The 18,194-nt window shown below is 40.6% G+C and overlaps 1 protein-coding gene across 1 annotated transcript in view; it reads left to right on the top strand.

Moving 5' to 3' along the window:
* The window catches only part of LY75 (lymphocyte antigen 75), a 126,467-nt gene that overhangs the window by 60,949 nt on the left and 47,324 nt on the right, over positions 1 to 18,194 (top strand). Inside the window, exons 29-35 of the mRNA XM_054970110.1 lie at positions 2,874 to 3,068; positions 4,423 to 4,643; positions 5,985 to 6,159; positions 8,867 to 9,031; positions 10,653 to 10,769; positions 12,663 to 12,836; positions 15,903 to 16,084. Coding sequence (XP_054826085.1) covers positions 2,874 to 3,068; positions 4,423 to 4,643; positions 5,985 to 6,159; positions 8,867 to 9,031; positions 10,653 to 10,769; positions 12,663 to 12,836; positions 15,903 to 16,084 — 1,229 coding nt within the window. The remainder of the gene's footprint in view (positions 1 to 2,873; positions 3,069 to 4,422; positions 4,644 to 5,984; positions 6,160 to 8,866; positions 9,032 to 10,652; positions 10,770 to 12,662; positions 12,837 to 15,902; positions 16,085 to 18,194) is intronic.

The raw sequence follows: 18,194 nt of genomic DNA, 5'->3' as shown, positions 1-18,194 counted from the left end.
TCTCCCCGCTGGGGGATTAAAGCAGTTTACAAAAACTAATTTATTTTAGACAAACAATAACTTTAAAATACAGTTGCTGATGGTTTGTAATTCATTTGAAAATATTAATTTGATCCCATATAAAATTATAAGCACCTGAAGTCCTTAGTAGATCTGCCTATAAGACATTCCCAGTCTCCACAGGACATAGGTTTGAAATGACAGGACCCTGATTTCTGCTGGGATTGAGTTCAGTTGACAGGAGGTTCGCATGTTGCTTTGACATAAATGAAATTTTAGTTTCTAACAAATTGATATAGTGAAGTAAAGTGACTGTTTTATGATACTTTACCTGTCAGGGATGGACTAGATGGCCCTAGAGTTTCCTTCCAGCCCTATGATTCTGTGATTCTCCTACCGAGGACTCAACAGTGGGCTAAAATAACGAATTTAAAACCAAAATAAATCCAATAAAAACACAAAATAAAACCTTAAACGTGTTCATTGCAAAGCTAATAACAGCATTGTACCTTCATAAAAATACCTTTTTAAATCAATCAATGTTACACAGATTCTAGAGCAGCATCAGCATAGGTACCTTCTCGATGTCCGCAAGTAGGCTATTCCATCAAGTGAAAATACAGCCAACCTACTGCTCAACATTCATCCTTTAGAGCAGCACAGTGTTCATTTATTTCACAGAGTAACTGTTTCATGTTTTGTATTTCAGAAGATGATTCATTTACATTGGGACAAAACTCTAACGAGTTTTCCTAAATGCAGCTTTTTCAGAATATTCAATTTAAAAAATTTTGACGTTACAAAAATATTTGACCTTCCAAATTTTCTTTTGCTGTAGAATAACGTAGTTGTTATTTTTAGCTAAGTATGCAATATGAAAGAGATATATGCAGTCTTTGCAGGAAAAGTTTTCCTGGAATAGTAACAGATTCCAGGAATTTCAGTTTAATTCAGTGTAGGCAAAATGCTTCCAACTGTGAAGTTTCCACTAAGCTGTCCACTGTATAGAAATTACAGTTTTATAGTAAGACTTTTTCTTGAAGCCTGTGATAAGAAGTAAGAAGAAAACAAATTTCTTCTTTACAGTGCAACTCTAGCATCCAGTATGCATTCATAGCTCATCATCTAACATTTCTTACACTGTCAGTCACCTGTTAGGCAGTGAGAAGTGAAAAAAATCACTAATCTTGATGCAGTATTCTCCTTATTTATCTTCTGGCTTTCTGCTTGGTATTCAGTACCATCAGAGTTGACAGGACTGATCATCCTTTGGATGATTCCTAACCCCTTTGGATGGGTTAGGAAGAGAGTCTGAGCTTTATCCAGCAACAGTGTTAAGAGTGCTTCAGGTTAGCCGCATTCTGTTTGCTCATGTTTTTCATGGAAACTGACCAAGTGACAAGCTGATTCTATGTTATGTTGTGTTTCATCTGGTTGCTGTGTTTGAGAGTTTTATTCCATTTGTTTGTTTTGTTTTATGATTATATTATTCTAAATGAGGACTTGAAATCCATTTTGGGGTCCATAGTAGAAAAGAAGAGTGAAACTATTTTGAATAAATAAATGCAAAAGCAAGCCACGGTTTGCTGCTCATGAATGAGGCTGAGAAACCCTTGAGCTTATGTATTGTTCTCTCTCACCTTTGTCACATTGTGTCCAACCATATAATCAGGTATATTTGGGTTCATATTTGGATGTAACAGTACATCCAAACCTCTGCAAACTATGATGTTGCATTTTCCCTGAAAACAAGAATTAAACCACTGTTTGGACTCTTGGTTTGCAGAGAAAATGCATGCCATAGTTTGCCAGTTCATATGTAATGGTAAACCATGGTTTGATGAATAGGCAGAAACTTCTAATCAGCTGGTTGCACATAATAGGATGGATCTCCAAAGCAATAGTTTGCTAGTTCTTTGCCACTGTAACCTAGAAAAGGAGAGTGTCCAGTGAGAAAGAACCCCTGGTCTCTAAATCATATCTGTTTCATAGTATTATCTGGATAATTTAAAAATCTGGTGTGTTGATTATGAGTGTGAGTGTGTGTGTAGATTTTTACTCTAGTTTCTTCTGGAGTTTATTTTGATATGAGAATAACTTTAAAATGTAATATCCTGAGAAAATTTTGTCTCAAAAATAACAAGCCTGCTTCAAGAAGGAAAGAAAACCTTACCCTATCCAAAGTGCAGGCCACATGAACACCCAATGACGTTGATGGGTAATAAATTCAGGATGAACAAGTGTCCCTTTACTCATCAAGAAATTAAATTGTAGACACAGTGATGATCATGAGTATAGATGACTTTAAAAGGAGATTACACAGATACATGAGGAGTGGTCCATCAATGGCTTTTAGTCAAGATGGCTAAATATCTCCATATTTAGACGCAGTAAACCTCTGAATACCGGTGCTAGAAGGCAACATCAAGGCAAGGCCTTGGCATTTATTCCCTGTTGTGGGCCCTTCAGGGAAAGGGATTGGCTGCTATGTAAATCAGGATGCTGAACAAGATGAACCACTGGTGTGGCACCCTAGGGCACTTATTAATTTCTTGCCAGTGTGGTGAAGTCATTAGAGTGTCAGAGTGGGATCTGGGAGACCAGGTTGGCATCCCCATTCTTCCCCAGAGGTTTGCTGGGTGATCTTGGGCCAGTCACACACACTCAGCCTAACCTACCTCACAGGGTTCTTGTGAGGATAAAATGAAGGAGAGGAGAACAATGTAAGCTACTTTAGGTTCCTGTTGGAAAGAAAGGCGTATAAATGACATTAATAAATGAAACATCCTTCCTCTTCTAAACTTAGAATCTATTCATACTGATTGGATGTATGTTATTTTTGGTGTTGTCATTTTTATCTATTTTTCCTATAGATATGCTTCTAAAGTGGTATGATGAAACATACCCGTCTTTCAATAAGTGGAGACTAGGGAGACCTTATATAAAGAATAATAACTTTGTTGCCGGTGTTAACTTGGATGGCTTATGGGATATTTACAATTACTCTGACAAGTGGCTGCCGATGCATTTTAATCACTACAGTGTCCTTGTCTGTAAAATAGAAATGGGTAAGTAGTTTATGAATTTTAGATTGGATGTCAGAACACCTACTGACAGACTTCACCCATAGACCTCACCACTTGCCTTACATACTATCTGTTGTTTGTTGTCCACTGTGTTCCCGCTGAAAAAAAGCCCTGTTTGTTTGGCATATAATTATGCCAATACTGCATCAATTTCCCACATGTACTTGGACTTACAGGAATACTGATCTGAAATAGGCTTGCATACTGAAAAAAACATGTGTGCTCTATCATGTATCACGTCAATAGAGATCCAAATCAGTAAGCACAGTAATGCAAGTTGCTTGTGTTCTGTTTTAGCATTTCTTCAACTCTGTTTTGGATTCTTGCTGATGTTATGTCTTTGTAAACTTGTGTTTATTTGCCCTATAGCATTGTTTATGAAATTGTCCTTGATACTGACTGTACTAATCTCACACTGTGTAATCCATCTTGAGTCTCAGTAAGAAAGGCGGACATAAATAATGACATAAATAAATACCATGAGGGCAGCTGAGATAATAGCCTCAAGCAGTGGATTTTGGAGGACAGCAGCCTAGCTCCCATCCCAACTACCCATCTCCTCTGCTAGAGAAGCTAGTCTTCCTTGCTTCTTCTCTTTCCCAGCCCTCATTAAATACTGAGTGACAAGCCACACATGCACTGTAGCAGTGTTTTCCAGCCTGTGGGTTGCGACCCAGAAGTGGGTCATGAAGCTTCTGAAAGTGGGTTGCAAGCCTGCCCTCCCCATTGCTCTCTTTCTCTTCTCTCCCTCCTTGCCAGACTCCCTCTCTTTGTAACAATAACAGGAGGGGGTGGGATCCAGCAACGAGTAACTTTACAGATGTACGTATTTTCCTATGTAGAATAATATATCTGTAGGAAAATCATCATGTGTAAAGTGGCTCCTATAAGAACCAACTTCGGTGCTTAATTTGAGACCAGGCTTTTGGCCTGTATTTTGGAAACTAAGCCCTGACCCTGAAAACAGTATCTTCCATGTCACACATTAGTTGGTATTTTTTTCTTTTCTACTGCATAGGCATTTTGATTGATAAAGAATCAAGTAAAATGTGTCCTGATGGTTACTAGAGTGAGTCTCTTAGAATCTTAAAAGGGATTAGAGAAAGCAGTGGAGAAGAAGAGGGTGGTCAAAAGCTGGAGTGTGGCCCTCATATTCCAAGGCTGTGTACTTTGAAGTGCCACTTGCCTGGGGTTCATAGTAGGACGTGATGTTTGTTGGTTTGTTGATGTTTGTTGGTTCTTCCAAGGAAGAAGCGAAATTGGCCTTGGGCAATAAATCCTATTGAGCCGGTACTTGGAAAACATAACATTTGTAATTCTTTTAATGTTGAAATAGAGACTAAAGAGGACAAATCACCACTGCCTAAGAAGCAACAGTATGGAAACAACACATACTGGATTCTTCAAAAGAAGCTCAGTTGGTACGACGCATGGAAAGAATGCAAGCAAAATGGAAGTGATTTAGCTAGTATACACAGTGAATCGCACCAGCTGTTTCTGGAAGACATTGTAAAGCATGATGGATTTTCATTGTGGCTTGGTTTATCCAGTCATGATGTAAGTTTGGCCTATGCTAATAGCTGGAGGTTGGGAAATTTGCTGTAACTGAGGGCTAAACTACATGTTACTTTTTTGGCTAATTGGGTCGGGGTTCCCCAGACCTAACATAGAAGTGGTGGGAAAAAGCATTTTTAAAGTCCACAGAAGCCCAATTCTGTTTAGAACTGTGGAGTAAGGTGAGGAGAGGTTCTTGCCTTCCCTTTCATGGCATTTTCCAAAGCCTAGATGGCCCCAGCAGAGAGTTATTTACATAATTGGGAAGATACACATAGAGTATTTCAAGAACATGTGCAGCTTCAAAGTTATGCAGGTAATTCTTGCTGGAGATGTTTTGGCTGAGAAAACACCATTCTTGGCTGGGGAAAACACCGTTCTCCTCCCCTCACACTGCAGTTCCAAGCAGTGAAAGTAGGTTGGATCCAGGGAACCTCAACTCACCGAAAAACATAACGTGTAGTTCAACCCTGAGTTAAAAATTGACCCATTATCAGGGGTTTCCATTTCATTCTTGTATTGTGTGGTGGTGAAGTAGCTGGCAGTGTGATCTGTGCATATTTACTTTAAATCCCTCCTTGTTCAGTGGAATTTAATGACAGTGTAGGATCTGCAGCCTGAATCAATATTCCCTCACTACCAGCAGTAACCCTGCCTGTCTAAAATAGGAAGGACAGTGGTACATGCAGATGAGGAGAGCTAAAGCCTGCCCCTTCACACAGCTTGCTCACGGCACTGTAGTGCTTGTAGTACCTTTTACCCAGCCCAGCTCTGATACTAGATGAGATCCAGGCTGGGAAGCAAATGTTGGTTGAAATCAGTAGCAGCAAAGTAACACGTTAGTTCCCCTCAAGCACGTTCTTCATTTTTGTTTAAACACAGCCCTGTCACACCTGTTTTCCTTCTCTACTGAATGAAAGATGCCTGTCTTTTTCCCTACCAAGGCCCAGGGGAGGTGGGAATCTCTACACATAATGTTCCAGGAGAAGAATCCCTTCCAAATCAGTGTAATGCCTCTAAGGATTATTTAAACATATCCATTCTTCTCATTGTGTCTTGTCTTACTGGCCTTAGTCCATCATTCATTTTTCAGTCTGGGATAGTTATAACAATATTAAGAGTGAAGTATTTTGGTTCTGGTTTTAATTCATTATATTTAGATTGCAGTTTGCCTTCTGCCCACCTCTGAATTTTGAGAGTGAATAACTGTAACAAGCCCTGCTTCAGTCTTAGCAATACCAATTTAATAATAGTAGCTGTGCTACTATTAATTATCCTACTGCTTCCGAAAAAGAAGAATGACATCAACCCTCATTCAGACTAATTATACTACCTCTTTTCCAGGAGAGCGAGTCTGATTTTGAATGGTCTGATGGAAGCTCATTCGATTATAAACCCTGGGAATATGAGACTCCACGCTCTCGTGGAGATTGTGTTTTTTTGAACACAAATGGATTTTGGAATCATAGGAAGTGCCAAGATGTTCTTGATGGAGCTATTTGCTACTCCCCACCAGAAAGTAAGTCTGCATTCATTTCTGTTTTTTCCCACCATATATTATGATATTCATAGTTCAGGGCTAAGATGAAACATGATATCACATAAAACACTAATTTCATCTTTGTGTGTTGGAAAGGTTGCTTGGCTTCTTGTAGACAGATGAAAAACTTGGGTACACAGTTTACATGCTCAGTAGAGATGGGCACGAAACGAACCACGGAACAAAATTCTGTATGGAATGGCTGGTTTGTTTGTACTGAAACACATGTTCCATGGGAATGCGTGTTTACGGAACAAACGAATTTTTCCAGCTGTTTCATGGCTGGGTTTGGAGTTCCACAGACCCCTGCGCCGGTTTGAGCCCATCGGCTGAACCCAACGCGGGGTCTGTGAGACTGACAGCCCCTGCACAGGAGAAAGGGGCTGTCAGTTTCACAGACCCCACACTGGGTTCAGCCAATGGGCTGAAACCGGCACGAGGTCTGTGAAACTGACAGCCTCTTTTCCTGCTGCCCGAGCTGTCAGTTTTACAGACCCTGGAGTCTGTGAAACTGTCAGCCCAGGCAGCAAGAAAAGAGGCTGTCAGTTTCACAGACCCCCATGCTGGTTCCAGCGCAAGGTCTGTGAAATGACAGCCTCACGAACCACGAATTGTGAAAAGGTCGAAAGTTCATGTTTTGTTACAAGCCACGAATCACATGATTCATTTTTGGAGGGGGTTGGTTCGTGCCCATGTCTAGTGCTCAGATATCCTTTCTCACTTGGTGTTCAGTAAGAATCCACATTTGGAAGTTGATCTTGTAATCAAGTCATTGGGTGGGATCCAGCAATCTGCTCACACAGGGATCATGGATCTTTGCCCCCTCTCCCAGTAGCCATTTCCTATACCAGAAAAGTTGATTCCCAGGAACCTATGTTGAAGCTCCATTGACAGGAGAGGCAAAAAGGTCGATTCTATTCCTCCTTGTTGTAGCCTACCAATTCATGTAGCTGCTATTCCACTCAGGTTTTATAACGTTGAGAATAAGCTTTTCTGGGGTAAGAAGTGGCTGCTGGGAAGGAGGGGAAAGGGGCAAAGATCTGCAATGGATCACTGGATCAAACCCAGTTATCTACCCCTTTCTTGTAGAGAGCTGCACTAGAACATAGATTTCTGTTGCGGTGTGTCCTGCAACTTGCTTTGACTCATTTAGTACAAAGATGAATACATCAGTACCAATTGGCCATCAGTACCAATAAGTGTAATGGAGTGCCTTATGTTTACTCACATAGATGGCTGTGTGCTCCATTGTTTTTACTGGTGTATGTCAAGAGCTTGCCTCAGTTGTAGGGTATCATGGCCAACAGGGACGTACTGCTACATCCTGTTGAGTTAGGGAGAGTTGTTAATTTTATTGGAAAGATTTTTATATTTAGGTTTCTTGGTTTGAAACTATAGTTATTGGTTTGAAACTATAGTAGCACAGCAGAGTAACAGCACAGTTATTTAGGCAGAAGCGTTTAAACCCTTAAAACGTGCATTAATTAGTCTTCAGACAAAAATCATAGAAAGATACAACTTACAGTTTTATTGAAGTAGATTCCTTCCATAGCAATATCTTGTAGTAAAAGGGAAAGATCCTAATCTAAAGAGTTACATTCCCTAATTCTAAACCATGGCCTGAAAACTAGGAAACATGGGTCTGTGGATGCGGCCTTCATGGCGGAGCATGCAGGGTTATATCCTTCTCCTTCGAAGACTATGAGGCAAGAGAGAGATTCTCCCAAGAGGCATAGAGGCAAGAAGGAGGAGTCAGGAGGTGTTCCCACCTTAGACAAAAGAGTGGCAGATTGCTAGACTTATACATTGCATTCAGAGAGACATGCAGCGCCTCCCAGTGTCCAAGGCATGCTGAGTCGCCTATTCCAACAAATTTAATATGTATTCCCCTCATATTGCAGCAATCATGGGGGGTGGGGGCAGAAGACAGTCAGTCCCTGATGTTTGAGTGCTCAGCATAACCACATTTTCTTTTGTGTGATAGTGGGGTGGATAGGGGATAAATACAAGTAATGCAGAAATTCCCACACAACTCTGTATGCAGGGCTCATTTTGAGGGGGAACGCGCAGGAAAGAGGTCACATGACAGGTGGCCCCCGCCCACCTGACTCTCAGCCATTTTGGGCCCGTTTTGGCCTGGATTGGAGCCAAAACAGCCCAGATTGGGCCTCAGATGGGTGGTGGATCACTCTCGCACTCAGCAGCGGCCCGATCCTGCCCATTTTGGGCCCTTTTTTGGCCATTTGCAGCTCCTTTTGCCATTTTGGGCCCAATTTTGGCCCTGAATGGCCAGGATTGGGTCCAAGGATAGGTGATGTCAGGGGGTGTGGCATATGCAAATAAGTTATGCCAATGACACACTTCCGGTGATGGCAAGGGGCATGGCATATGCTAATGAGTTATGCTAATGAGTTCTTCCAGCTGTTTTTCTACGAAATGACCCCTGTCTGTATGTATAAATGTTTCCAATTGATATATAAAGAATACACTGGAATTTTTAAAAGTTTCCTGTGAGGAGATCACATGATGTCTCAGAGAACTTAACTGTATCTCATAATAATCTCCCCCCCCCCCGCCGCCTTTATTTTAAACCTTGAACAATTATCCTAACTCAATCAGTTAACTGGTGACAGAGGAGCCTCATGCATGATGATGATGAGAATAATAGTATTTGTATTTCCCACAGAAAGACAGTCAATGCAAATTGGAGGGTTCACAACATGTCCAAAAACTACTAGTGGATCATCGCAGTGGATACATTATAATGATAATTGTTACGCCTTCGGTGTAGAATTTTACAATTTTTCAATATACACTGCAGATGATGCAGTAAAAGTCTGCCAGAAGCTTGGTACGTTTCAATTCTATTATTTCTTAAAGAACATCTATAGTTTCCTTTAGAACATTTGCTCTAATGTACAGTGTTAATTCTGAGTTGTCTCCTGTGATGATAACCATGCCCTTTGATGATAGCCGTAAGGATGTCTAATCAAAAACAAACCAAACATACCCTGTTCATTAAGACAGTTACACAGAATTTGATTTCCAAAATTAACAACCTTAGAATCAGTTACCTTCCTCGGTTATATCCCGAGTATTCTAGCATCTCACTGATGCAGTTTGTTTAAACACAACAATGAAAAGCAGGAGGGCAAGAGTTAAAGAGTGAGTCAGTAAGGGACAACACGTAGACCAACCAGCAGTCTACTGATGTTGGCATCAAAGGAAGATGGTGCTGATAAGTGTCTGTGAACTATATTTCCAGCAGTCATCATATTGGAAGCACGTTCAAGAGTGCTGTTTGACTGTTCATGTTGAGTACTTGCAAAAAGCTATGATTTATTGCCCTCTGTCTTCCTCCTTGCATCCATGGGATTTAAAAAAAAACAACACTTTTCTGCCAGCTCTACAAGTGAGAATGATAACTGTCTATAAAAACAGATGCTTTCCCCATCTATAGAAATTTTGCAGGCAGAATCCCATGGATAAGGCGTACACACACTGGAAATCCACGCTCTGGTTACATCCAGGGTAGATCACTGTACTGCCTGCTAAAAGTGGCTGCCTTTGAAAACAATCCAGAAACTTCAGTTGGTCCAAAATGCAGTGGCCAGCCTATGGTCAGGGGGTTGTTACATGGATCATACCATCCCTGTGCTTAAAGAACTATCAGTTGCCCATCTATTTCCAGGCAAAATTCTAAGCACTGGTTCTTACCTCTAAGGCCTTACGTGGCTTGGGGCCAAGGTACCTGAAGGGCTGCTTCCTCCCATACTGTCCAGCCTGCCAGTTAAGATCTTCTTTCCAAGCCTGTTCTCTGTGTCCCTGCCTTCAGAGGTGAAATGGGTAGCAACTAGAGAAAGGGCATTTTCAAAGATGGTACCTTGCCTTTGAAATACGCCCCCCGCCCCCCCATAACATCACCTGGCGTGTACCATAAATGTTTTTTAGGTACCAGACCAAAACAGGCTTTTAACCGAGGAATTGTATTTTTTTTTTTTAGTTTTCTGGTCTGCTTATGATTCAGGGTCTATGTTATGGATATCTTTATGCTATTTTTATGTCTCTAGCTTGTTCATAATGACTTGTTTTGTTTTTATATTGATAGCCTGTGGTGATTTTATGGTTTGTTTACTTGTAAGCTCCCTCAAGCAAAGCTATGGAAAGGCCATATAAAAATTTTCTAAATAAAACCTAGATGGATGTAAAATGAAAAATGCCAGAAATGTGTCCCATTTTAATAAATGGAAACAAATTAAGAAGAGAATAAAGGAAATTAGCATGAATAATAATGTTTTTAAATAAATATCTTTTTAAAAAACAAAAACCCAAGTTTTGGTTTACAATCCTTCTAATAAACAGATCATTTCAGTTTTACTTTAGTGTCTGTCAGACAAATTTAGAAAGTTTAAATATGGAATGGCTCTAAACATGTTTTTGTTTTGTTTTGAACTGTAACTTTCTACCATTAGACCCTTCTGCAACACTTTTGACTATAAAGGATGAAAAAGAAAATACATTTGTTACCACATACTTAAAAGAACATTACTTTTTAACGAAAAGAGTATGGCTTGGAATGCGTATTAGAGGTAAGGAGTAAATAACTATGGAAATAATATAATCTATGGAATTAAGCACATTTAGGCCCATTCAAATAAATGAGACTTAACTGTATTCTTAATCCTGTTGCTTTCCATGATACCGAACCCATATTGCACCCCTGGAATTTAACACCTCTCATATTTTTTTAGTTAACAGAATTCACACTGATAATGGGCAGTGAATTCAGATTACAACACTAAGAAAGTATTCAGACTAAATTCCAGTAGCTGGTTATTCAGTTGACTGTTTGAAATCATTATTCTTGCCTTTACAGCCCCTAGATATTCTAGAAAACCCATTATCTCTCCAAGTTTTCATTTTCTTCTCCTGTTCTTTCCTCTTACCTCTGAAACAATAATATAAATGTGAAACTGTTTTACACCGTCAGATTATTTGTCCATCAGTATTATCTGTGTTTAATGACAGTTCTCCAAAGGTATAGAAGGGTCTTTCCGAAACATACTTCCAGAGAACTGTGGCTCAGTTTGCTTCTATTGTGTCTAGCCAAATACAGCCACTGCCTTTTTTTTTGTTTGTTGGCTTGCCAGCATTTTCACAGATTGTTTTACTGGCACTTGGGCTGGAACATTTGCCTACTCCTGCCTCAGGCTTTTCTTCTTTTCCCTATCTAGCAGCCTTTTCAGGTTATTGCAACTAATAAACACCACTTAAAATTAGGCCAAGTAGTCTGTAATAACGGTGTGATTATATAGCAATGTTCTGGGCAGATTAGTGCCCGCTCAGAGCAGTGAACAAAGTCAGTGTTATTATTATTATCCCCACAATACAGCTGGGGCTGAGGGGAGTGGCTTACCCAAGACTACCTGCTGAGCTCATGGCAGTAGTGGGAGTGTTGATTTGCAGCCCAACCACTTAACCACTATGGTACAGCAGCTCTCTAGCCTTGTGTAGCTGCAGAATGTGTAGCTATGTTTAGTTGCAGAGACATAAAAACGGTTTACACCAGCTAAAGCAGCATCTTGTGGACCATGTTGTCCTTGCATTGCACTTTCACAAGTCACTGGATTTAGATCCCTTGAAAAGATGCGGCAAATCTCTATGCAGAACTCCGTGTTCCAGTAGCTACTATGTTTGAAGAAGGGAGCTATGACTCTCAAAAGGTTACTCTCTGAAAATCTTGTTGCTCTCTAAGGTGCCACTGGACTCAGATCCTGCTGTTCTACTGCAAACTAACATGGCTACCCAACTAACTAATCTCAACACCTTTCCTTCAAAGTGGAATGCCAGTGGGTTGCCACAAATTATGACTTCCTTTCTGAGAATATACCACTGTCTTGGCACATAATTCTTTCTGAAATAATCTGAACGCCTGTGGGTATATGTTTTTTACAAGGTTGGCATGATTCATGCTTGCCTGCCTTCACCTTGATCTTTATAATTTTCCCAATAAATGTGTCCAATTTTAGACAAGCCATTCAGCACTTTTTATATGAATGTTATACACAGATAGTAAACTCAAGACGTATCAGTCGCTGGTTTCTATTCTGACTAAACGTTGTGCAGGCAGAGGGGGGGGTCGCAATTTTTGCCAGTTTCCCCCTGAATACCTTTTGTTACATGAATATTACACTCGTATAACTCCCTTTTCCCTATTCCTGGGGTTCCCAGGAGCAGCATTTCAGGGGTATTTGGGGCTGCAGCAAGAGGGGGAACTGGCAAAGACACTCTCTGTAAACTAAAATCCTTCCAGCCCCAGAAATTTTAGATGGGATCCAAGGTATTGGCTAGATATCTAAACCTAGAATTAACTTTTCAGGATCTAACTAAATAATGAATTGCTTTTTGAATCATTTAAAATAATCACAACACATTTGTTCCTGATGAAAAGAGAACAAAATTCTTATGGCTTTTATTTACAGCTCTGAATTTAAGATGGAGATGGCTTGATGGCTCAGAAGTTGAATATACCAACTGGGGAAATGAAAATGAAAATGCCACTGGTAAATGTAGTATTATTTCATCCACAAGTGGAACATGGACCAAAACTGACTGCTCAAAAGGCCGAAGCAGAGTTGTTTGCAAGGTTCCTCAAAGTATGTATGAGTTTTAATAAATTATGTCTCTTTAAAAACACACCAAATTGTCATTGTGTTCAAAAAGTTTGCATGGAGATTACAACAGATGAGAGGAGGCAGGTGGTTCTCTCTGTTAGGGCCAAACTACATGCTACACTTTATGTGCCACAGGGACATAATATACTGCAGCTGTATGTCCCAGTTAGCAAGTAATGTTTGGTCCAAAGTGGGACTGTAAAGAGTACAGGTTTTTACTAATGCTTTTTGACCAGCCATGCTAAGGACCAGTTAGGTCAAACAGTAGCTGAGGAATTTAATAAATAACATATTTTCTAGTAAAAGATCATTTCTCTCGCTGTCTCACCGTTTTACTCTCATACTTTTATACCCAATATGGGACTGATCCATCTCTGTCCAGGAGGGCAAGAAATTAGTATAAAGCTCTTCTCATTTCCCAGTTAGCTGTTGGTTATGTGTTTCAAGTGGTGCACTGGCCATTACAGGAAACGGGATAGAGCGCAGTGTAGGAGAGGGCCCTACAGTGCACATACAGGCAAAATCCAGAAATGAGAGGGAAGGTCGGATCCCACTTAATGCTATACCAGTCTCCTCTTGCACAAGCTGCATCTATGGGGAATCCAACCTTTTAGTTCTTTATGTAAGCTATTGCTGCAAGTTCCCTGTGGAAACACAATTCAGAAACACCACAGGGGCCTAATTCAGATTAGAACTACAGAACAAGAGGAAGAAGGGCTTCAGTCTTCTTCCTGCATCGTTTTCCTGCCTTGAAAGTGCAACCCTGCTAACTATTCTGAACCTGTTAGCAGATTTCAGTGCCAACAACTGTAGTTCCTTCAGAATTATCTTTCAGGTCTAGGAGCGGAGGGCACCATGGCTCAAGTGGATCTGCTTGTACCGGAAAGAGAGGTTCCAAAAAGAGCTTCCTTTTATAAGTGTGCGTTATGGGTTTTATGGGGCTCTGATTTTTTTTTTTTTAATTTCTACATGAAACTATATTCTTAGATTGCTGGAGTACCACCATATGCAGATGACACCCAGCTCTATGTCATCTTTTCATCATATTCAGATAGAGCTGTGGACTCAAGTCCCTGGAGGCAGTAATGGGCTTGGTGATAGCACGTATAATGAACTTGAATCCATAGAAAATGGAGGTGCTAATTACTGATAAGCTTATCGCATTTTCAGGGTCAGGGTAGTACTCTCCTTGAGAGAGTGCTTCTAGATGTATTGTCGAAGGCTTTCACGGCCGGAGAACGATGGTTGTTGTGGGTTTTCCGGGCTGTATTGCCGTGGTCTTGGCATTGTAGTTCCTGACGTTTCGCCAGCAGCCATTGAAATTCACAAGCATAAGCAAAACTTCAACAGGAAAGAAGAAACCTTAAGAATGAACCGAGCATGGTTGCCAGTTCTGAAAAACACCAGGCTAACAAAACACTCTACACCCGACAATAGCCCTGCAGAGAAGATTAGCACATCAAGTACCAATCCATATGCAAAAGAACCTCCTCAGGATACAGTGAAGCCTCCCGCCATTAGCATTCCACACCCTGGGAAACTCTTACAGGATGACTCAGCTCAACCCCACCCCTCCTGAGTAGATACAAATAACCTACATCTTTTCCACACTGTGACACTGAGAGATCTCTGTCTTTTGGTGCTACACCTCTGAAGATGCCAGCCACAGCTGCTGGCGAAACGTCAGGAACTACAATGCCAAGACCACGGCAATACAGCCCGGAAAACCCACAACAACCATAGTGCTTCTAGAGTTGTCTCCAAGAATCTTGTATCAAGAATGTGGACAGGAAAAACCACCGTGACCATATTATTTCTCTTTAAAAAATGAAATTGATGTCCACGTGTGCACACGTACATGCACATACACAAGCGCGTACAGAGGTCCAGTAGCACCTTAAATACCAACTAGATTTCCAGGGTATGAGCTTGGGAGCTTTCACTCTTGAAGGCACATCTCCTGGAAATCTAGCTGGTCTTTAAGGTGCTACTGGACCCAAATCTTGCTCTTCTACTGAAGATCACACAGCTATGCACTTGAAACATATAATATACACATGCGCACACAGGGCTTTTTTTCAGCAGGAACACGGTGGAACGGAGTTCCGGCACCTCTTAAAATGGTCACATGGCCGGTGGCCCCGTCCCCTGATCTCCAGACAGAGGGGAGTTTAGATTGCCCTCAGTGCCACCGAGCTGCGTGGAGGGCAATCTAAACTTCCCTCTGTCTGGAGATCAGGGGGCAGGGCCGCCAGCCATGTGACCATTTTTGCCAAGGGCAATTTAAACTTTAAAAATCTCCCCTCTTGTTCCAGCTGACCCAAAGTGATGTCGTTGTGCGGTCTTGAGTTCCGCCACTGAGTTCCACCATCTCTTTTCCCAGAAAAAAAGCCCTGTGCGCACGCATACACACACATCCATACGTACCCTGATCAAGTGCTAGTCTTGACCTTTAAAGCTCCATATTTTATGACCTCAGGGTATCTGAAGGACCCATTTGTCCCGCATAAATTTATCCACTTGTTAATATCTTATGGAGAGGCCTTGCTTTCTGAGACAAGGCAGTTTGTGTCTGAGAAGAGTCTTCTCAATGTCTGCTTGAGTCATTATTATTTTATTTTGGTAATATGACTGTGCCGTCTTTTGGACTGGGGAGAAAGTGTCACTCAGGCAGTGTTGGTATCATGAAATCTACTGTTAGTACTCTTAAATTTTAAAGATGGAGCTTGCTGTTAACATTCTGCTCAGAAGGGTAGGATAAGCACTGCCTCAGATGAAGCTTCAATAGAGGTGGTAGGAATCCCTCTGCCTACAGAATCCTCATTCTGTTTGCAATAGGGGGCCTCTTTGCAAACATCATTGGAGATTAAAGGAAGGCTAAAATTTTCAGGATGTGGACCCAAAACGTTTTTGTTGCTGAAAATGAGTGACGTGCGTGATGCTCCCTATGGCAGCTAATATTAAATCATCTTTTGTGTCACTCTATAGAATAAGAGTTTCAGTCAAGCTTGTTGGGATTAATGATGCTCTTTCATGTTTTCCTTCCAGGTTCTCATAAAGCGGGAGTGGTGATAGCTTTTGCTATTATAATTGTGCTGGCCTTCCTTGCTGGACTGGTATGGTTCCTGTATAAGAAGAAACGACTGCAGTGGGCTGGTTTCTCTTCAGTACGTTATGAACGGGGAATGTACGAAGATGAAAATGATAGCATGTTTACCAGAGACGATGACTGAACAACTATATCTGCTGGTTGTACTTAATAATTTATGGAATGATTTATTTTGGCATCTTGTTATATAGGTTTTGTTTTAGCAAGCCTAGGAGGAATGCATTGACCTGGAGCTAAATTCTAACGTCTGGGTGCAATATGCATTTTGTGCATAATGTAAGATTTTTCAACAGCAACCCTCTTTCTAAATTTAAGAGCAAAATTATATATGCATCATCTAATCAAGCTTGGCACTTTTCACAGTCTTGAGATTTGCACATGCAATGAGGCACCATGTTATATCCTAATATTAACATTAGGATACGCAGCCTCTGCTCATATGAAGAAAGATGGTAAATGCCCAATAGATTTTGTTTTAGAATTAATTTATTGAAGAGACAATATTTAATAGAACAGCTTGTAGTCTTGGCCTAGCTCTGACTTACTTAAAATCTATTGGGTACAGGGTTTTAAACAGTCTTTTTTAGAAATGGTGGCCTTTTGATAAAAGCTCCAAAGATTTCTGTCGTCTTACAGATAGAATTTTATCATTGGCTCAGGTATTTTAATTATTGTAGACAATTTGAAGCTCTTAATTTTTAAAATCCAACAATTTATCAGTATGGATTCATCTGAATAAGCCATATACCACATCCTGCATAGATAAAAATGGAAGCAGCCAAAAATTGAAATGAAAGGCCAAATCCAAGTTTTGATTCCCTAGCAAAACAGTTTGTAGTGAATGGGGAGGCAACATGCAGAAACAATGTGCTGCATGTTGAGACAGATAGTTGTTTATTTTTATTCTGCCATATTTATGCATCCCAAAAAGAGATACTAGAAATATGTTTGTTAAATAGATTGCCAGGAATGGAAAGATCTGCCTTGCACCGTTTCCAAAACTTCCATAATCCTGTTAGGGCTTCTGTTATTTTTCTTTCTTGTGACTGTAGCTCCATGTATTACATCAGATGGCACCCTGGAGAATCCGATAGGTTAGATCCTGTCAAAAAATAGGCCTGTAGGATTTCCACCCACTGAGTTCCCCAAGGAACAGGATGAGGAGTATAATTGATGAAAATTGTGCAACTCAATGACTTTTAGAACAAGCTTTATTGAGAGTGAGTTGTGTCCGGAGAGGGATGCCTTCAGCATTACACTGCTTGCATGGAAGTTCCTCATACTTGTCTTTTGATCCTCCCTATATCCTTACTGAAAATTGGTTTATGTTGTAAGTATCCATATTCACGTGGAGCTTGCTTTAAATTGCTCCATTCCGTGTTTATTGTGCAGCTGATCTGCACAGGGATTGACTGCTTTTCCCATCTACATGAGCATAGGTAGCCACTTTACGCTGAATCAGACATGGTTCCATCTTACCTAAAACTGGCTGTTCTGATTAGCAACAGTTCTGCAGGGTCTCGGGCTTATTTTTTGAGATCTGCCGAACTGGAAATTGAATCTTTCTGAATATATAGGATTACAGTTGAACTGTAGTATACCACTACCACCACCACATCTTTTTTTCCCCAAGTCTGCAATAGCATGGAGAAAGGTTGTGTGCATGAATAGCTTTCCATATGGTGTCAGCTGTCACATGGAGCACTTCAAAGGCATTATGTATAAGCTAGCCATTGAGTTATCTTTGGAAATGAATTCATTCTAAAATATTTTTGCATAAAGTATAGCACTAAGTTATGTTGATTTTCATAAGAAAGCATAAAGAACAACCATAATCTTACTATGTGTGTGTGGGCGTGTGGGTGTGCACCATCAAGTCACAATCAACTTATGGCAACTCCAGCAAAGGGCTGTCAAGGCAAGTGAGAAGCAGAGGTGGTTAGCCAGTGCCTTCCTCTGCAAAGTTTTCCTTGGTGGTCAGCAATACTGACCCTGCTTAGCTTCTGAGATCTGACGAGATTGGTCTATACCATGCTGCCTTCCCTCCAAATCTTACTATAACTCTGTCAATTTAATAAAAATACTCCAGGAAAATATTTAATGCAAGATACTACTGTTGATGTTTAAAAGGAACCTTCTCACAGATAATAGGCAAAAATGGTTTGCTTACTGTTATCATTGAACTTTCCTCTGGAATCACAGTTTCTGGAGTCACTTTGATAAAGACTCTG

Source organism: Eublepharis macularius, chromosome 2, assembly GCF_028583425.1.
Source record: "Eublepharis macularius isolate TG4126 chromosome 2, MPM_Emac_v1.0, whole genome shotgun sequence".
NCBI lineage: Eukaryota > Metazoa > Chordata > Lepidosauria > Squamata > Eublepharidae > Eublepharis > Eublepharis macularius.
Note: the sequence above shows the minus strand (reverse complement) of the source record. Positions and strands in the feature narration are given on the sequence as shown.